Genomic DNA, 20,680 nt, shown 5'->3' on the forward strand with positions numbered 1-20,680 from the left:
ATTTGCTAGTTTCGCTGACAAACAGGTAGTTGTGAAACAGGTGATCTGCTGGAGAGGCTCTCCTCTACATCTCGCCAACATCTGAAGTGTGTTGTGGATGCAGGAGAGCCTTCTCTGTGGCCACAACTAGATTATGGAATTCCCTCTCCATAGGAGGTACACTTTGCTACCTTTCTGACAGCTTTCTGCTGCAGGTCAACAACAACAACAATACCTAGCATTGGTAGAGTGGTTTCAAGTGTATATATCTAATAAATATAAATATAAATATAAGTAATTTAAAATATCTCATGACAAAGAGCCTGACTCTATAGAAAACAGGACAAATTGCCTAATTAATGGAAAGCACTCTCAGTCATATTAAACCATTTTCCATCAGAGAAATCTGGCCAATGTACTGCTCATGTAATACAGTATAAGACACAAACTATCAAAGAAAATGCCAGCCTATTCATTGTCACTAATAAACACAGGTCACCTATTAGTATTGCCAATGGGGCAACTCTAGTCAGAAAACACTGGTTTCCTGTAAAGCAATAGAATATAGTGGCTGATATGATGAGGAACATTACTCAAAGTAGTCTCATGGAAATTTAAAGGACAAGTTGGGCAATGCCTAAATTTTTAATTTCTATTTCATTTCAAATGGGACTGATTTGAATAATTTTCCTCATTATGTCAGCCATAGACATTTATAACATTTTGATAAAGTGCATAGATATGGGCAGTAAAATTTTCTGGTAAGGTTCTGAATAATCTGGAAACAAATTGGCAGCCAAATTTCAGTTTGGCTTCTGCATCTTCAGTATTCATAAGAACATAGGAAGTTGCCTTATACCAAATCAGACCACTGATTGGCAGAGACTCTCAGTTTCAGGCAGGAGTCTGTCCTAGCCCTACCTGGAGATGCCAGGGAGTGAACCTGGGACCTTCTGCATGCCAGCAGGTGCTCTACCATTGAGCTACTGCCTCATTCCCTAAGGGAGGAAGACCCATAATGAAAATGACCAAACATGGGCTAGAGCCTATTTACAGCAAAGACAGTACTCACATATAGCCACTCACCCAAATGCAAACCAGGTCAGATCTTGCTTAGTTGTAAACCGCCCAGAGATGTAAGTTTTGGGCGGTATAAAAATATGTTAAATAAATAAATACATACATACATACATACATACATAAATACTGTACATAAAAATAGCAAAGGGGACAATTCATGCTTGCTACCATAAGACCTGCTCTCTTCCTCTTAATTTTTGTCCTTCTTCTTGAATGGTGCATGAAGAAACCAGAGACTCTATGTATTTTATATAAGACAACTTGGGAGTGGTAAAGGTGAATCTGCACATTAAGATACTAAAAAGAATTTTAGAAAAACTTCAGCAATGTGGACTTACTATTTGCAAGTAGCAATGCTTCAGACAATTTCAGGAACATACCTAGAGCATATTATCTCAAAGAGGCAGATAGGCAAAGCAGGATCTAGTAAAAGCCGTTTGTTAAGCACTGGAACCAGTTGACAACAACAACAAAACTTTGACCCTTCCTTGGATTATGTGAGCACTGCTCAGAATAAAACACTTCCCCACAAAGTGTTTCACATTTCAGGCCATCTCGTTTCACATTCTTTTACAGAAGACTGCCCTTCCCCGAAGTCTTTCAGTGCTACTTGACAAAACGGTAATACCAGTACGCATCTCAAAGTCACACACTTCAGTGAAAGAAACTTTGGGACATAAAATCTGAGCCATAAGAATGAACGAAAAGAAGTGAGCTCCCCCAGTAATAACTCGGACTGAGTGGATATTGCTCTCCGAGGTGGCCAGAGGAATGATGATGGCTTGGGATGCTGGTCCCTCCCAAGTTTGTTTGGACAGGATTGTTAATGAGTGATTAAGAATGATTTGCTGGGAGCTGTTCAGCAGGGTTTCTTCTCTTCTCTTCTGGATGGTTTTATTTCACAGCTAGTGGCAGGGGCTCCTGTATTGTCTGAGGAGGGAGGACACGCATGCTCAATTGGATCTTTGCTCCATCCACTCCCTCTTCCCCCTTTGTTGTGGGCTCAGAGCGCTCTCCTGGTGCCCCCTGCTTCCAATCCCTGTTTAAAGCACAACTGCAAACTCATAATATTTTGCTTTCTTCCCTCCCACAATTAGAAGCAGCTGTTTCCTTCTGCCCCCTCCCCAACACAGCTCCCTGAAATCACCATGGAGATGTCACTAGCAGGAGCAAGACTGTGGCTATGGAAACCCGCTAATACTTACTCTTCCTTGCAAACTTTTCTCTGTCTGTGAGGGAACGTACAGATGGACAAACTTATTCTGACCGGTGGACATGCACACAACCTAGGGATCTTATGTGTCACCTCCCACCTCCTCCTTCCAAATTCTCTTAGATCCAGACATAGGAGTGTCTTGAGAGAGGATCCAACATAAACTGGATTCACCCATCACCACATGCTCTGTCAGACTTTTTGGTTGTTGTTTTTTAAAAAACAGAAATCTGTGGTAGTTGAGTTTGTGGTAGCAGGAAAGGCCACACATGAGGGTGCCTGCATGAGATCTCCTCATCAGTCTAGGGAATAATTCATGCTACTCTTCTGAGGGATTCATGTTACCTTTTGTATGAGGCTTATATATTGACTTTTGTTTTGGTCACCTTAAGTGGTGCAGCGGGGAAATGCTTGACTAACAAGGAGAAGGTTGCCGGTTCGAATCCCCGCTGGTACTATATTGGGCAGCAGCGATATAGGAGGATGCTGAAAGGCATCATCTCATACTGCATGGGAGGAGGCAATGGTAAACCCCTCCCATACTCTACCAAAGAAAACCACAGGGCTCTGTGGGTGCCAGGAGTTGAAATCGACTTGATGGCACACTTTACACTGTGTGAGTCGAAGATGGTACTTGTGTCAGGGTGTGAATGCATGGTCAGTCAACTCTTTAAACATATGCCCATTCAGCACTGCCAGTACAGATCTGGATGTGCAAACCGGCTCAACCTCGAGCTGGTCTGACATCGGGCTTGACATCAAATTGGCCTCGAGCTGGACTGGCCCCAGTTTGGCTTCAGCTCGAGCCGAACCCCCCTGGCTGGTTCAGGGGTTAACTATATCTATCAATGACTCACTGCATTTGGTGGGGGTGCTGCCACAGCCACAGGGGGGAGTCCCAGCAGTTACCCCTCCCCCACTCCTGCTGGCCACCTCCCAGTCTCGAAATGGCCCAGTTCGGGCAGTTTTCAGACTGTTCTGGGCCTTCTGGAGGAAGGCCAGCAGGGGGAGCATGAACTGACCCCCCCACAACCGCGGCAGCACCCCCCAGAGGTAGTGAGTCATTTTAAAAAACCATTTTAGTTAGAACCCCTGAACCAGCTCAAATTCGAGCTAAGCTGAGCTGGGGGTGTTCGGGGGTGTGCAAAACCAAACATGCCTGGTTCTGTTCGAGTCCGGTTTGGACCCGAACTAAACCGAGCAAACCAGTTTTGTGCACACCCCTAGTGACATGTTGCTTCTGGATAATAGATTGTTGTTTGCTTTGCCGGATCATTAATGAACCCATACCCAGCTGAGTGAATTTTGAGCTTGTCCAGACACATTGCCTTTAGCTGACAAGGCACTCAGATTCATCACGAGTAAAATGTCAACTCAGTCAATATCAACCAACAAGCCAAAAGAGTCATGTGAATGTGAATCATCCCCTCTGCACTCTATTGAAGAAAGACTGCAACTCTGTAAATTGGCTTTCAAAACACATGGGCAGTTTAATTTGAACCAAGGCTCAGACTCTGAACCTGCTTTAATAACAAGTTCAACAATTTTCCTTCACTGTTAGGGACCACTTCACATATTGCAGATGAGCAGTAATAGGAGATGTGTGACTTCCTTTTTTTCTCTCTCTCTCTTCTTGGGTAATGTTTGAAGCAAAAGCTTGCACATCTCCCTCATGGAGATTAGTGAGCCCTACACATTTGAAACTCATTTACTTCACCATGAGGGAGACACATATTTCCATTTTGGGGGTGAGGTGGGGAGAAGAGGCAGCACTAAGGAAACGGGAAATCGAACAAAAGAGGCGAAGTCTTCAAATGATGCACAAAACTGAATCGTTTACTGAAAAATACAATACGGCCAATGTGTTGGTCTATTGCCTGAATAAATCCCCATATGCTAACAAATGGGGAGCCCATATTCCCATGGGGCTCCTGAGCATGTTAAGAGTAGGAGCTAAATGCCTGTAGTCCCAAACATAGCAGAGAGGCTTATGGGAGCCCACAGAATGGCAGTGCTGGCTACAGCATGCTTTTAATGAATTGCCGTAATAAGTGTGATAAAAGTTCCTCTGCTCCTGAAGAAAGTGATGCACTGAAATGCAGTGAGCGTATTGTATTCTTCATTCAATTTTTTCTACCTTGTGCATAATTTTGGGCTCTGTTTTTCCTCTTTTCATTCCCATTTTGCACCTTATGCAGAATGAAAAAAGGAAGCTCAAGTCATTTCAGCAGAATTCTGTCACTGTTTGTGGATAAGGTACAATGCTTGTCCCAATAATTCCACACACCTGCAGGTAATAGGAAGGGCTTTAAAGTCAAAGGGCATGAGAATTGTGCCACTCTTTTTGTAAAGAGATGACCATCTATATAAAATGCAGAATAAATTGGTAAAAATCTGGACAGTGCCACTGGAGCTGAAGTATGTGACATATTTTTAATGTTCTCCCACACAGGGGTGTAGTGGGGGGGGGGACGCACAGGGACAGAGAGCCAGTATTTCTCGGCTTCTCTGACTGTTGGGGTGGGCATGTCCATGGGGGCTGTCATGGAGAGTGGCTGCACTTCTGAATTTGCACCTACATCACTGCTCCCACATTTAAACAAAAAAACCCAACTTGCTTGCTTGTTGTAAACTAGTACATCAGCAAAAGGCTATGCTAAACCTTTTTCTCTGATGGGCCCTTTTATTAAATGTAGAACTGTTCTGCAGTCTGAACTGGACCAATTCAGAAGTCTATTGCTTCGGTGTACCACCTCATTTGGTATAACATGTAGAACAACTTTCACTCCTAACAGGATCATATCACATTACTCCGGTTTCTGCTTTCAGATTGAATTGATACAAAATTCTCATTGCAGTTTCTGCACAGAAACTGTTTGAAAAGTCATGAGGGTAGGGGGCTGCTTGCAGTTTGAAAGCCAAATATTTTTCTCAGTAAGATATTATTTGCATCTTCCTTTACCACTGGATACCCATGCAGCTCAGTCCTTGCGATGCGTGTAGAAAGATCTGTGCAATACAAATTGTAACTAGAAAAGCTACAGAGGTGGACAGGACAGAGCAAGGCAAAGAACTATTATGGTGCCGCCTCTCCTCCCCGCCACCCACCCCCACCAGCAACCTCATTTGAGAACACCCTCTATAAACATATACAAGAGTTCGCATCCGGCTTGCTTCTCCAACACACATAGTGGCAGAGGCCTACTGGTGCCACCACACACAGCAAAATGAACAAGAAACATTCAAACCTATTTAGGAGGCTCCACAACAGGTGCTGATGACCCTGTTCTCAGTGAAACTGGTGAAAAAACAGCATATCGGCCTCAAGGACACACAAAACTTTCTCCTGTTTCATAGAAATGCTCTTATCCATTTATCCATTCTGCACACGCAATTCCTATAATATCAAAGTGCAACCAAATGACAGAAAATCCTAAATGAGCCAAGGGGGAACCAGGGTGAAACAGAAATAATGATCAACCCCTCTGATTGTACTTACTTTTATCAGGCATTTGTATCTTGTCTTTCAGCTGTAAGCCCAAGGTGACTAACAACAATACATTTGAATACTTTTGGGAAACAGCAAAAACAGCCAGACAGGCTAACAAAACTAAAACCACACAAAAATGTCTGGTGAAGAACACAGCAGCAACCAAGACCAAAGCTCAATTCAAATGAAAAGCTTGATGGAAAAGAAAAGTACTTACAGATAACTGAAATACTTTTATGCGGGGGTCAAATGGGCTTTATACAGCACAATCTGGGTGCCACTGCAGAAAAGGCCCTGTCCCGCATCCCAGCCCACTGGAATTTTACTTGGCATTTTTGTCACAAATGCCAAGCAACAACTTCTTTAACAATAAGCTTTCCCTCATTACAAAGTTGCATTACCAGTTTTGCCTTGAAAGAAGAAAAAATTGACCACTCTACTTTTATTAGATTCAAATTCGGGGAAGGGGGAATGAACCGACGTTTATTTTATTTATATAAACATGACTTCAGATCTGCTGTGTGTATACTTTTTCATACCATGAATAACATGGCAGGTGGAAGGTGATGGAGAAACTCCATCAATAATACTGTTTTCTATTATATTATTGTAATATCACCCAGTTCAGAAATGTTTTCATTCTTTCCGTATAAATTGTTGACAAATATACCAGTCTCAGGTGATGGAGGGGAGAGACAAGTAGTGGTGATTTCCAACCTTATGAGTTGGATAATGGTGTTTCATGGATTGGACTGAAAGAGATACACTTTCTCTGCCCCATCAGAAAAATAGCCCCCCCCCCCCCCGCAACTTCTTTATGGACAGCATTTTTAAATTGGTTGCAGAAATAGGGCTTGGTTTTCCTACTTGCCCAGTTTTTCAAAACACTCCTGCTCTTGGGTTTATGTTAAGTAGCAGGTTGCTGGGAGTTAACAACTAACTGAAATAGGCAATGCTTCTAAACTAAAGCCTGTCCCGAGGATCTAGAAGGGAAGGAAAAAGTGGAAGAAAGTTATTCCTAACTATATACCATTCCTACTGAGTGAGATGGATTAAAGTCCGGACTGGTTTTGAATGCTGGGCTCACTTCTGAGATATGTGAACTAAAAACAAAGACCATGCATATACAGAGATCTCTCAAGTACCAAAATGCAGTCCCTAATATCTATGACAGAGGTTTGAACCTCCAGGACTTGTATGCCATTTTTTGAAAACAGGAACCACTGCGTTTATTCTAACAAACTGGGGGTGGTGATAAGCTTGGGGTTAGCATTTTCATTTTTTTAAAAAAGTAATTTTATTATTAAACTGCAAATACACCGTTACTTTTCAATGTACTTCTTAAATATAGAAGATGCAGCCCCAACTCAAGCATCAATAAATATGAATATAAAACACAAAAAGTGATCTTACATTTCAGAACAACTTTTATAAGTTTTAACATCTATATTATATTGAGGCTTCCAGTAATCAACAGTGGGCTACCACTCAGTATAAAACGTAGGTGTATTCTGTCTGCCATCATGCAAACGAACAAACTGTCAATTTAGTTGATTGTGCTATTTGCCACACTTTACCAAGTCATTCTTTTGTAGCAGGAGATTTTGCATTCCTCCAGTTTGTTGCAATTACCATTTTGGCAGCTGTTAATGAATTTAGTATTAAAAAACTGTACTGCTAATGGATTAGTATATTCTGACAACACTGTCTTAGGGTCAAGAGTCACCTCAATATTAGTCATTCTTTTTATGAATTTATTCTCTTTTAATTTTTTTTTAGCTGACCCCCTTTCCTTTCTCCTGCCAAGGAGTAGGTGTGTGCGTGGACTGGTTGCAGCAATTCAATCTGAATCGGAATTGAATTTGGACCAAACTGTGTGTACCAAACTGGTTTGGTCAAACCCACCAGTTGGGCCACTGAACTGGCTCAAACCAATTCAAAGCGGTTCATGATCGAACGGCTCAAACCGGCCCAGTTCGCAGATCAGTTCACGGTCGAAGCGGTCTATGCACACCCCTACCAAAGAGCTCATAGAGTTACACGATATATTCCCATGAGGTAAGTCAGTTCCAGGCCTTCAAGTTCCCTCCTGTCTTTGCCATGCCTGGGACTGTAAAAATACTGACTCTTCAAGGATTCCCAGCCTCCCACCCCCAGGGCATCCATCATCCCTCTTTCTTGTAGACATTATAAAACAACCTCTGTAGTGCACACTGGGGACACAGCCCACTTCTTTTTCAATATTATTGGGGCACTGAATGAAGACCTTCCTTAAAAGAAGGGGAGGAGATCTCCACTATGATATAAGGCTGTTGGGCTCTGCACTTGTCTAACAGGTTAAAGGTTAGGCAGGAGGAATGGATGTCATTTGTGCTAGAACTGAGGTAGTATGCAGAGAGAGGGGTAGGGTGCAGAGAGAGGGGGAAGAAAGGTTGCTTGCCTATCCACATTGGACTGGCTAAGATCCTTTTTAATGAGCAGGGCCCTCTCTTTGGGGAGGGGGACCAGTTCACTAATTAGGGCCATAAATACTCCCCCCTCTCTCACACCTCGTTTTCCATTTGTTTCACTGTACAATTAAAACAAAGAGGATTGGAGCAATGTGCTTTCTGAATGGCATGGCATGTAAATCATCTTACCCCAGTTAGAAAGTCAATAAATGAATGATCACCCACAACCACCTGGGTGTTTGTCCTGTTCTGCAGAGTGTCCTCAGCGAGAGAGAAATCTGCTTGGGGCTGGTGGAGGGGGGGTGGCGGCAGGGGAAGGAACACACAGGTTTTGTTTTTTAACAAAAATGAAAATGCTAACTCTTCTCCAAGCTCATCATCACCATCCTCCCCCTCTTCCGTTTGTTACAATGAGAACAGTGGTTCATGCTTTTAAAACACAGATGTGGGGACCAGTGTTATCTCTAATTTTCCCCCCATCTCTGTGTGGAATGAGTTTTGTTCTGGGTGGCAGTATCAATGCAGTGCGCACATGTATTCAGAGTGGACCTTCCTGATTAAACCTGAGCAGGGTCTAAAATTTACTGAGCAGACATCAAAAAAACTTGTGGGGTCACAGACAAGTCCTGGCAATCTTGACCTCTATTACAGATATTAGTGGCTAGATTTGACACTTAGGCGCTCTCTGTATATGCACAGTGCATATGCCTTTGCTTTTAGCCCACATGGCCTAGCAGGGGTGCAGACAGAGGGAAAGCTTTAGGAGGAGTTCCTCACTCACTTTTGTTTGGGGGGGGTTTAAACATTTTGTGGGGGATAAAATATGGTTTGGGAGGACCGAAAAACACTTTTTAACATGAGGGAGAGAAAAATGTTGGGGAGAAGACAAACACATTGGGAGGAATACAAAAATATATTGAGGGGAAGTGAGAAGGTACACTTGGGGGAAGTTCAGTCAAAGTTGAATTAGGGGGTGATTTGCACCCCTAAGTCCCAGCTTTCAAAACCCATCCTGGTCCTTAATCCATTTCTCTCATTGGGAATGGGATGCAGCTAGGCCAGTCACTTCTCTCTCAGCCTAACCTACTTCACAGGGTTGTTGTGAGGAGAAACTCAAGTATTCAGTACACTGCTCTGGGCTCCTTGGAGGAAGAGCGGGATATAAATGTAATAACAACAGCAGCAGCAGCAACCTTCTTCCATTTTTCTTTCCCTTCTGGATCCTGGGGGCCGGCTTCGGAAGCATTGCAGGCCAGGAGCACCCGTTTGGCGGCCTGACTCAGTCCCGCCAGTTGCCTATTTCAATTAGTTTTCAGCTCCCAGCGCCCCGCTGCTCAACAAAAAATGACCCTCCCTTCCCTTTCCCACAATTTCTTTGGCAGAGATTTAATTTAGGGACCTGCCTGGGCATGATTGATGCTCCCCCCCCCTTAAAATGGCCTCCTCCCTTAAAAACGAAGCCTTAAAAACCCCTCTTAATTCCTAAACTAAAACTTAAAATCAAGTAGAATAATATCTTGGCATTTTCAGAGGGTGTAGCATTTTGTCTTGTTTAAAAAAAAGAAAAAAGCCCATGATCCAACAGGGTTTGGCAAACTTCCCTTCATTAGAATGACTAACCAACCTGTTGAATGCTTTTTAGTGGATTCTAGTGCTGGGTTTTTTTTGTTGTTTTTTTTTAAATGTTTAATCTGCTTAAATGTATCCATATCTTGCTAAATATTCTATTGACGAGTAAAAGGTAGAGATAATTCGTTTAAAGAAATGCTTCGTTTTTAGATATGGTTTTGTTTTTCTTTTTCTTTTTCTTTTTCTTTTTCCTTTACACACACACACACACACACACACACACACACACACACACACACACGGAGCTTTAAAAATATAAATTCCTAGAGTCTTGTACAAAGTGGCACTGAAAGAATTATATGTGATAATTCCTGCTGATTCCCTTAAGTGATTTAAAAAATGTGAATGGCAAAGAAAAATTAAAACGAGACTGCATTTCCCCCCTTCGCTCCCAATGAAGCTATATTTCTTCCAGAAACGCAAGAGGATTCTTTACATAACAACTGAAACTCCGAAGAAAGCCTAATTGGATTAAGTCCTCTGAAAAGGAGGTGAAGGTGTCTGAATGGGACAACGGCAAAAGCTCCACTTTCCCTGCCATCTGTTTAGCAAGGAGAAAGTGGTTTCTGATTAATATTATCTTAATCAATCCCGCTGCCATCTATCATAGAACCGGCCTGGATTTGTAGCCCGTCGTCGCCCTTGAAGTGGTGCAGCCGGACTCGGTTGGATTCTCGGCTAGGAGGGCTGTTCTCCCAGCAAGAGCTGGCTACAAAGGAGCTTCAGCAACGACTAAGAAAACCATCCCCGGCCCGGGCACCCTGTCATAAAGAGGTCTCCAAAGACATTTAGGGTTCGCTAGTTAACTCTTTTCCTTCAAAACTTTTAGAATGCTGCCTGGTGGGTTCATTTCTCAATTCAAAGAAAAAAGAAAAAGAAAAGGGAAAAAAAGTCGAAACAAAACTAGGAACATTCTTTTTAAAGTTGCAACGTGATGATTTTAAGAAGGAAACCCCAGAATTGATCAAAATCCCTTCCTGTTTATTTATCTATCTATCGTTACATCTCGACCTCTGAAATAGACTTCTGGTCTTCTGATTTTTCAACATTTTTAAAAAAAAAGTTGTTACAGGCCAGGGCCCATATCCCCACGACTAAGGACCGAGGGAGACTTTCATTGGTTTGGGAGAGAGGTTTCAGTCCCAAGACCCCGTCTCGTTCTCGGTCACCCTGGATGTCCATCGCAAAGAAGCCCTTTCTGCGACAGATCTTCCTCCACGGCACCGTCCCTTAGCCCGAAAGATCTCCACATGGAGATCCTTACAGGACAGGCTTCTGTCGGCTAAAACTCTCTCTAAAGTCTCGAGGAGCCCTTCGGCTGCCGGCTGCTTCTCCTTGTTCGCAGTCCTGGCTAATGATTCAGGGCCCGATCCCTTCGCGTTCACTGCTGAGGTTTGACTTGACCTCGCAGCCCGCAGCGCCGGCCTCTGCGATTTCCAAAGCAACCCTGTTTTCTAGAAAGCCGTCAGAAGGTTGCACGCGCCCCCCGCCCCGCACAATTCGGGATGGACCCCTCTTCACACTTCAGGGGAGTTAAAAGCTGCAATCCTCGAAACGCTCAGAGCACTCCCATTTACTTCCATGGCATTGCTCCAGAGTAAGCAGTCACCACCTAGGATTTAATACCTAATTTTTAAAAAGGAAAATGAGCGGGTGGCGGGGGGTAGTTTTTCCAACGCAACTCTTGGAAGTTTAAGAAAAGAGGCGTTCGCCACCGGCTCCTTCGCAAGGCAGCACCTGCTTAGTTTTGAAAGCTGATCACACGCATTTGATTTCACATCCATCCAGTCCTATCGCTAAAGACTCGAGGCAGATGCATTTCCCCTCCTGTTTGTTATATGCCCCCGTGGGGGCAAATCGCAGTTATCACTACAACTTTGCAGGTGGCTCAGACACGAGGCTCCAGATCTGAAAACCCAGATTCTCGCGTCAGCTGCCAGCGTCACCATCACGACTAGATTCTGGGCATCCGGGAGAAGATCAAACCAGATCTTCTAAACCAGACCCCGCCGGGCCACCTCCATCTAAGCAGAATTCAAGTGAAGTTGCGGGGAAAGGGGTAGGGGTGAGAGGCGAGGAACGCCAGGCGGGCGGCGGGGTGTGAAGGCTGACCTTCGAAGCCTACTTTCTTTGAAGGAAGACTCATAACAGTGGATGAGGCTTACTTCCAAGTCAACCGGTTTTGCCTTTAGCAGGGCAGTTGGTCGTGGTGGCAGGCAGCCCAGAGACGGCCTTGAGTTGCGGAGGAGGAGACCCAACCCAGAAGAAACGACATGCTGCTGCAAAGTGGACGCATCGCCATCAGCCTTGTTGTCAAGAAGAGGGGCGAGCAGCTTCGCTTTCTAGCCACTGCAGGAGTTCCAGCCAGACTCCTGCCCTGCCCTGCCCCGGGCCTAAGCAGGCCAGCTAAGCGGGCCCAGGCCATTTCAGCCGGCGAGCCCTACTTGGCAAGCCATCGGCCCATCCTGCCACGACGGGTCTGCTGCTGCCCCAGGGCGACGTCTGGAATGGCCACTTGGGAGAACACCCAGCCAGATCGACTCCCCGATCCCCCCGCCCTGACCTAGTCTGCACACCTCCCTCGCCCCCAGACCCCAGAGAGCGAAGCCCACCAGAGCAGAGCTGCTTCACTCCTGTCCACTTGGCTCTCCAGGCCACCCTGAGCAGCTTCTTCTGAACGGCCCAGGGAGGGCAGCCAATTTGGGCTGGACGGGGCGGCGAGGGGGGGGGGGTGATCTCCAGCCCCTCCCTGGACTTGGAAAGTGAAGCTGCGATCCTGCGATCGCCAGCACTGGGGAGCAAGCCCCATCCAAGCCCGGGGGACGCCCTCGGGAGCGCAGCGTGCCTAGGATCGGGCCGCCCGACTCCCCTTGGCGCGCAGGGGCTCGCCTGTCAAGTCCACGCTCTCAGCCCTGCAGGCTGGGGCTCCCCTCATCGCCCCGGGACCGAGGGCCACTCTCTCCGCCGCCTGCCTTGCCAAGCGGGCCAGTCCTGGGCTCTTGCCTGCTGCTGCTGCTGCTGCTGCCGCCGCCTCGAAGGCTTGGACTGACCTGTGGAATCCATGTCAGGTTCCTCCAGCAACCCACAATGCATGCTGTTCCCATGGACAGTGCAGGCGCCCCCAAAGTCCTGAGGTGGTTGGAGTTCCCCTTTGCTCAGAGATGCAGGCAGAGGAAAGTGAGAGAGAGAGGGAGGGAGGGAGGGAGGGAAGCGTGGATGTGGTGGAAGGGGGTGGGGGGCGAAGAGAAGGTTAGAGGAAAGAAGAGGGGGGAGACAGAGAGAGAAGGAAGGGGGGAGGAGAGAGAGAGAGAGAGATCCTCAGTAAATCCAGCAGGGCAACGCCAGAGCCGTCAAAATGTTTGCGGATGTTTCATGGGAAAAAGCGTCATTTTATAGGAGCCCTGATGGGAGAAATGTCATTGATAGGCCGGCCAGCCTGATGAATGGCTGCTAGTCAGATGGGGATGTGGCAAGGCTCAATGTGAACCCCATTGTGCCGCTGTTTTGAATAAGAAAAGCTCTCCTCCAGGAAGGGGGGCTTCAGATCTACGCAAGCCCAACACTTTCGGCTGCTCCCCCTCCCCACTTGCCATTAGGGAACGTTTGTCTTGGTTAAAGTTCCACAGAGCCCCCCCTCCTCCTCCCCCCCCCATCACCCACCCACCCAGCTTTTGGCTCATTACAGCCTGAGATCAAAATTGGCTGCAGTCTCGTTCTCCAGGGCACTACTGGGCGCATGTAAAGACCATGTTAGACCTCCTCCGCCTCCCCCTCTTGGGAAATCCTTGGGAGAGTTGAAGCCACCTCTCAACACTCCACTGCTTTCTGGGCGAAGGCGGCTGGGCTGCACCTGTGTGCACTCGAGGCGCTTCACACGACCAGTTCTTGGCTGCACGCCTACAAATCTGTGCCCGCCCGCCCAAGACTTTCGGCTGCTCCCCCTCCCCACTTGCCATCAGGGAACGTTTGTCTTGGTTAAAGGCGTGAACGCCACAGTCGTGTCCACAGACACGTGTGTCGTGCAGGGACCGTCGTCAAAGAATCACTCAGGGCGGGCGGTGGTTCCCTGTCCGGGTAGAAAACCCGAGTTTCCTGCCATGTGATACGTGAAGAAGCCGCAAGAAACCATTGCTTGCTCATCTCTCTAATGAAACAGAGATACTGTCTTCGGGTACCTCCTTTCTTTGGAACACTACTCCCCGCCCCCCGCCGCCCCAACAGTAAGAAAGAAGATAAATATACATCATGGGAGAAGGCTTGGACTGAGAAGTTTGAAGAAGCCCAAATCATGCACCAGGACATTTTAAAGTGGTGCCAAAAAGGTGTGGGTGTGAAGACGGGAGGAGGTGGGCGAGGTCACCTGAGGATTTTCAAGACAACTTTTGCAGGTTGCTTGAGAGCGGCAGATGCGTGCAAGGGGAGAGGGAAGAAAGGAGCAAAAGGTGGGAGAAAGTTGTGTGTTTCTTCTGAAGGCGGTTCTGTGTGCTGGAAAGGGAAGTAGCAGCGCAAAGCTGGGCTTCTGATAAAGTGCCTGGTTTAGAGAAGGAAAAGCTGTGATTAGAATATGAATAGAACTCCAGGAGAGGAAGAGAAAGGGGGATTACGGCTGAATTACTTTGACCATGGACAGAGCCAATGTGCTTAAAAAAAAATCCTCTCCTCCACACACACACACACACACACACACACACACACACACACTTCCCCTCTTCCACTCTGTCTCCTTATTTTCCCGCTTAAGGCACAACAGCACAAGCTAACAAGCCACCCATTAATTTGTTTTCATACCGCTTTGTACACAGTATATGAAGAATCCCAGAGAGATCCAGATCGGTTCATTGCACATTTGCTACACATCTTTAAAAAGAACTTTACTGCCACTTTGAGGGGCCACAGATTTTTTAATAAAAAAACCAAAAAACAGGGGGTGGGAATAGGGGTAGGAGGATCCGGGATGATTTGCAGATCAAAGTCCTAGGGGCAAAGTTAAGTAGGAAAACTGAAGTTGGAAGAAACAGCTTGAGGGGATGTCTGGATAATAAATTCCAATGAGGAAAAAAGGTAGTTTCAAAAACAGAAGCAGTAGCACTGTCTGATGTATAACAGGGAGGAGGCAGAGAACACTTGAGATCAAGGTGAAAATAAAGGTTTAAATTGCCAAATGTCTCCTGCTGGAGAAACATTCCCAAAGAACTAGAAACAGCAACCTCAGCCAGTTGACGAGCTCTTCAAAGGTTCTCTCTGAGCTCTATTCTAAACCCAGGTACACTTAGGGGGCACTTGTCATCTGGAAAATTTATCATTGCCCCAATGGAACAGGTGGACAAAAACTGGACGTCAGGGCTTAAAAAGAACCTGCCTACTGGAATTCATGACAATAACGTAAATGAATCATTTTTTACAGCATTTCCCCCACGTTTCCAGTGTCTTTTATATACATTATCTTGGAAATCATCACAACAACCCTGTACAGTAGATCATGATAATTATTCCCATTTTACAGATGAAGGCGCTAAGGCTGAAAGAGAGGAGCTTACTAGGCATTGCTTAGCAGTTTGTTCTTTTAACCACTTCACTAAACAACACCCTCTGTGGCAAGGGGTTGTAGTTTAGACATACTGTGCTTTCTTTAAATCAGGTACCTCAACAGGTAAGGAGAGTAAATATGGGAAAGTAATTTAGGAGAGAGAAAGTTACACTTTATTCTGTGCTGGTCAGACCTCACCAGGAATACTGTGTCCAGTTCTGAGCACCAACCACATTTTAAGAAGGACATTGATAAACAGGAATGGGTTCAGAGGAGGGCAATAAAGATGGTGAGGGGTCTAGATACCAAGTTCTGTGATAAACAATTAAGGGAGCTGGTTAAGTTTAGCCTGGAGAAGAGAAAACTAAATGGATACGGAACAGTCATCTTGAAACCTATGAAGTGCTATCACATAGAAGAAGAAGCAAGCAAACTTGTTCTCTCTTACTCCTGAGGGCAGGGCTAGAACCAATAGGTGGAAATTATATGGAAGCAGATCTAGGCTAGACATTAGTAGGGATTTCCTAACTGTTAGAGGTGTTTGACAGTGTAACAATCAGCCTTGTGCAGTGGTGGGCTCTCCTTCACTGGATGTTTCCAAACAGCGGCTGGATGACCAGCTGATGGAGATGCACTGAAGAGGAGCCTGGTAGGGGAGGTCGAGCGCCGACTCTCATTCAAACTGGCCCGGCTTGAGGGCTTGCCCTTGAGCTGGATCGGGCCCGGTTCAGCTTGAGGTCAAGTTGAACCCGCCAGTGCGGTCTAGTCTGGGGCCAGTTCGGGCTCTTTAAAAAAACAAGTCCAAAGAATGGCAGACTTGCAACCATTGCGGGGCTTTGGGGTGGGTTCCTGATGCTTCCCCTCCCCCCACCAGCCACCCCATGACCTTTTTCGGCCCTTTTGGGGCCGTTTTTGGCCCATTTCAGGCTGTTTTCAGTAACAGGCCTCTCTGTGGTGGCCGCAGTCATTTTGGAGACCACCATGCATGCCCACTGGCCATCTGTGTGGCCAGGGTCACAACCTCACTCCAACCATGCAGATGTCCAGTGGGCATTGCCCATAACAGGCTGAAAACAACTGGGGGAGGCTGGCAAGGGGAGGGGAACATCAGGAGATCCCCTCTGTGACCGCAGCAACCCTTAGAGCCTGGACCAGAAGACCTCCAAGGTCGCTTCCAACTCTATGATTCTATGAAACACAACATACCCCTTTCCTACCATCATAACAGCTTGGACCTTGTATATCTTAGAGACCACTTTCCCCTCCATATTGCTTCATGATCTGTAGGAGTAGTTAGAAATTCCTTCTTGGGTATATTTTCTTCCTGAATGTCATGTTTATACTAAGAAGACATGAAAAAAGAGGTATCCTTGGTGTCTGTCCTGCTGCTGTCCCTTTCGCTAGAAACTCCTTGAAGTCAACATTTTATGGAAGGCCTCCATTACATGTTTTGTTTGACTGCTTTTAATGGCAAGGTTTCTGCAGGTGTGGGATAATTTTAATTCTCAGTATTATATTCTCAGGGAAGAGAGCTGATCTTGTGGTAGCATACATGAATTGTCCCCTTTGCTAAGCAGGGTCCACCTTAGCATTTGAATGGAAGACTATATGTGAGCACTGTCTGGAAGATCCTTTAGGGGATGGGGCCACTCTGGAAAGAGCACCTGCATGCTTGCATGCAGAAGGTTTCAAGTCCCCTCCTTGGCATCTCCAAGATAGGGCTGAGAGAGTCTCCCGCCTGTAACCTTGGAGAAGCCGCTACCAGTCTGTGTAGACAATACTGAGCTAGATGGATCAATGGTCTGACTCAGTATATGGCAGCTTCCTATGTTCCTAGTTTATATTTTAGTTTGTTCCTAGTTTAGAATGTGCTTAGTTTGTATTTGTAATGGATATGTTAGTGATGAGTTGAGAGAATGTTGATTAACCTGTATTGAAACCTTTGGATAGAGTGGGTTAGAAATCAAAACTAATCAATCAACTAACCAACAAGTGAAGAACTGGATTCAAACCTTGGCTCAGTCACCATTCAGTTTTTTACATTGTCCCTTCTGTAAAATCAAGAGCCCCTCCATGGTTTCTGGAATGACAAATAAAATGAAGACTGTAAAGGAGTTTGCATATGAAAATTGCTACATCATTAATTTACTAAGGATAATATTTGATCTCCAGCTACAAGATTATACATAGATAATCACAGCAGAGTGCTGAATGTCTTTGGAGGTGCTTGCATTGAAGGGAAGTGCTGGAAGCACTCCAAATATAAAGCATTGACAAACTTCATAATTCCTCTGCACAGTGGGTCTGTTCATTGTAGGGATGTGGACTATGGAAGCCATTTCCTTGTGGTGCCACCCAGTAGGGCTGGCTCTATCATTAAAATGAGGCTGTCAACAAGAAGTCTGGATAAAATTAGGGGAAGGTTTGCTGGAATAAAAAGGTCTTCAATTTTAGTTTAAAATTAAACAGGGAGGAAAGCCTAAGATCAAAAGGCAAGGAATTCAGAGGGCTGGGGCCACTACTGAGAAGGCTTGCCCACGTGTCACCAACAATTGTGCTTTAGAAGGTGGTGGGATGCCACTTTCTAAAGGGAGTAGGCAGTCCTTCACATACATTGGCTCTAAGCCATTAAGGGGTTTAAAGGAAACCAGAACCTTGAATTGTGCCCAGAAAAAAACACTGGCAGCCAGTGTAGCTGGTGCAGCAGCAGAGTGATATGGGCCAAGTGCTTGGCCCACATCAGAACCCTTGCGGCTGTATTCTCCACCAGCTATAATTTCTGGAGGGTTTTCTTCCAGGGCAGCCCCATGTAGAGTGCATTACAGTAGTCTAATTGTGAAATGACAAGGGCATCGATCACAGTGGCAAGGTCTGCACTGTCTCTCATATGAATAGTTTGCTGCGTTAAGGACTGCCTGCTCCCATGTAGACCTGCTTGGGCCTTAAGATCTGCTTTGGAGGCTCCGCTCACTGTGCCTTTATCCCAGACCATGAGGCAGACGAGCACAAGAGACAGGGCCTTCTCAGTGCTGATGGCACAACTCTGAAATCTTCTCTTGATGGTGATCTGGCTGGCTCCCTCCTTGCTGACTTTTAGACAAAGATTTAATGCATTGTTATTTGAACAAACTTCTAAACTGAATTCTGCTATGGTTTCAAATGGATTTTATATTGATTACTATGTTCAAGTTTATTGTTTCTGCATTGTTTTAATATGTTAACTGACATCCAGAGCAAGGACACACTGATGCAACAAGAGGAGTAGACTAACAGCACTTCCAGACTAACTGCACCAGTGCACCGGGAAAGGGGCAATTTTTGACAACCTCCCCTTCCCCAGAAAGCCCACTTTGCTACCTGAAAATATATTATCACATATATATGCTATGCAGCTCTCAGGGACGCATTCTGAAGTGGCACAGAGGGCTTCTTGAGGAAAGGGAATTGTCAAAAATTCCCCCTTCCTTGGTGCACTGGTGCTGTTAGTCTGGAAGTATTGTGAGTCTGCTCCTCTTGTTTTTTGTTATATGGTATTTTTATCGCTGTAAACCCACTCTGTGTACTCTGTGAGCAGGAGAGTGGGATACAAATAAATAAATACATAAACAATACATTAAGGCACAGCCACAGGGAGTAATATGGTATTTATGCCACAACTATTTGCATGCACCAAGAACAGAAAGTTTACCATGCCAATCAGCCAAGTTATGTGGATGGTCTTCTCACCAGCATCTGCAAAGATGTTATCTCTCTAACACATGGCTCCTGCATGAAGTTACCACAAGGTTCATTTCTTAGTGGGTGCATGGGGCTGATGTAATATACAAAATGGTCATAAAATAAATCAAACATTATGAAAGGCTTCCTCACTAAAAGTAAGAGCAGTTCTAAAACATAATTTAAAAATTCAGCAGTGAAATATGTTTCACAGACTGTGCCACCCCCTTTCCTAGAGATATATAGCAAAATATTTAAAAGGATATTGTGCTTTAGGTATAAGATGCCTTTTGGAGGTGGGGAATGTATTTGAACTAGACCAGGCTTCCTTAACCTGTGACCCTCCAGATGTTACTGAACTACAACTCCCAGCATCCCTAGCCACAATTTGTTGTGGGTGGGTATGCTGGGAGTTGTAGCAACCCCTGCTAACTTGGCAAAGAAAGAGGCACCTTTTAACGCGGTGTTTCTCTTTATTGAGCAGGGGGAGAGCAACTGGCCCTATCCGCCCCCAGCACCGTACCTCCAGTGACTGTTGCTGGTGCCTATCATATGTTTCTTTTAGATTGTGAGCCCTCTGGGGACAGGGATCCATCTTATTTATTTATTATTTCTCTGTGTAAACTGCCCTGAGCCATTTTTGAAAGGGCGGTATAGAAACCAACCAACCAACCAACCAACCAAACAAACAAACAAACAAACAAACAAACAGTTCAGCAATATCTGGAGGGCCGCAGGTTGGGGAAGCCTGAACTAGACGATATATCAATTCTTTCCATTCCTTCCTGATTAGAAGCAATCCAGTGTGCTGTAGTGATTAACATGCTGGACTAGTATTGGAGAAATCCGGGCTCAAATCCCTTCTCAGCTATGAAACTTAATGGATGACTTTGGACTAGTCACTCTTAGCCGAAACTTCTTCACAGGGTTGTTGTGAAAATAAAAAGAGGGGACCATTTGTACTACCCTGAGCTCTTTGGAAGAAATGAGGGAGGAGATAAAAGTGTAATGAATATGCAGTTTTATAATTCAAAAGGCACTAGCCTGTTGTGCTACATCCTCAAATTGTTGCCACATATTCAGATGTCCACTATAATAGTGCACAGTAGTCAAGAGGCCTTTCTTCAGATGACACAGTACAATATATTTTGCTTTCCCCACCCCCAATAAAAATGGGCGCAGGGGTCAAGCTGAATGTGTCCATCCAGTTCATTCTGGCATCTCAGTCTTCAGGAGGGATATCACATTGCAGAGCATTTTGAATTTTCCTCACCCCTTTGAAAACAGGTGTAGGGGCTGAGGTGGTATGTAATTTGAAATGTAGAAGTGTATCCTGAACATATATACTAAATTTCATTCCAATATTTAAACATTTAACAGAGTTACTGTGTTAGAAACAAATTCACAAACAGAATGGACAAAAGGTTGAGTTAAATTAAATACCTTATTTGGCCAAGTAATGCCCACTTCCTCTTCTCCAGTGACTACCTGTCAGTCAGTCCATATGTAAACTTGTTCATTTAATTTTTCATACCTGTGTCAAACACTTCATGTCAAAAATATTTTGCTATTTCTCCCTCATATTTTGCTTCTTC

The 20,680-nt window shown here is 45.2% G+C and overlaps 1 protein-coding gene across 5 annotated transcripts in view; it reads right to left on the bottom strand.

The window, feature by feature from the left end:
- The window catches only part of RFX4 (regulatory factor X4), a 119,065-nt gene extending 105,883 nt beyond the window's left edge, over positions 1–13,182 (bottom strand). Inside the window, exon 1 of one of the 5 annotated variants that reach the window (XM_053252070.1) lies at positions 12,892–13,182. In XM_053252070.1, the coding sequence (XP_053108045.1) occupies positions 12,892–12,945 (54 nt within the window). In that variant the 5' untranslated portion in view covers positions 12,946–13,182. The remainder of the gene's footprint in view (positions 1–12,891) is intronic. The other 4 variants (XM_053252071.1, XM_053252069.1, XM_053252075.1 and 1 more) reach the window with 4 other exon arrangements.
- Between the last annotated feature and the right edge of the window lie 7,498 nt (positions 13,183–20,680).

This window comes from Hemicordylus capensis, chromosome 5 (assembly GCF_027244095.1).
Source record: "Hemicordylus capensis ecotype Gifberg chromosome 5, rHemCap1.1.pri, whole genome shotgun sequence".
Taxonomy (NCBI): domain Eukaryota; kingdom Metazoa; phylum Chordata; class Lepidosauria; order Squamata; family Cordylidae; genus Hemicordylus; species Hemicordylus capensis.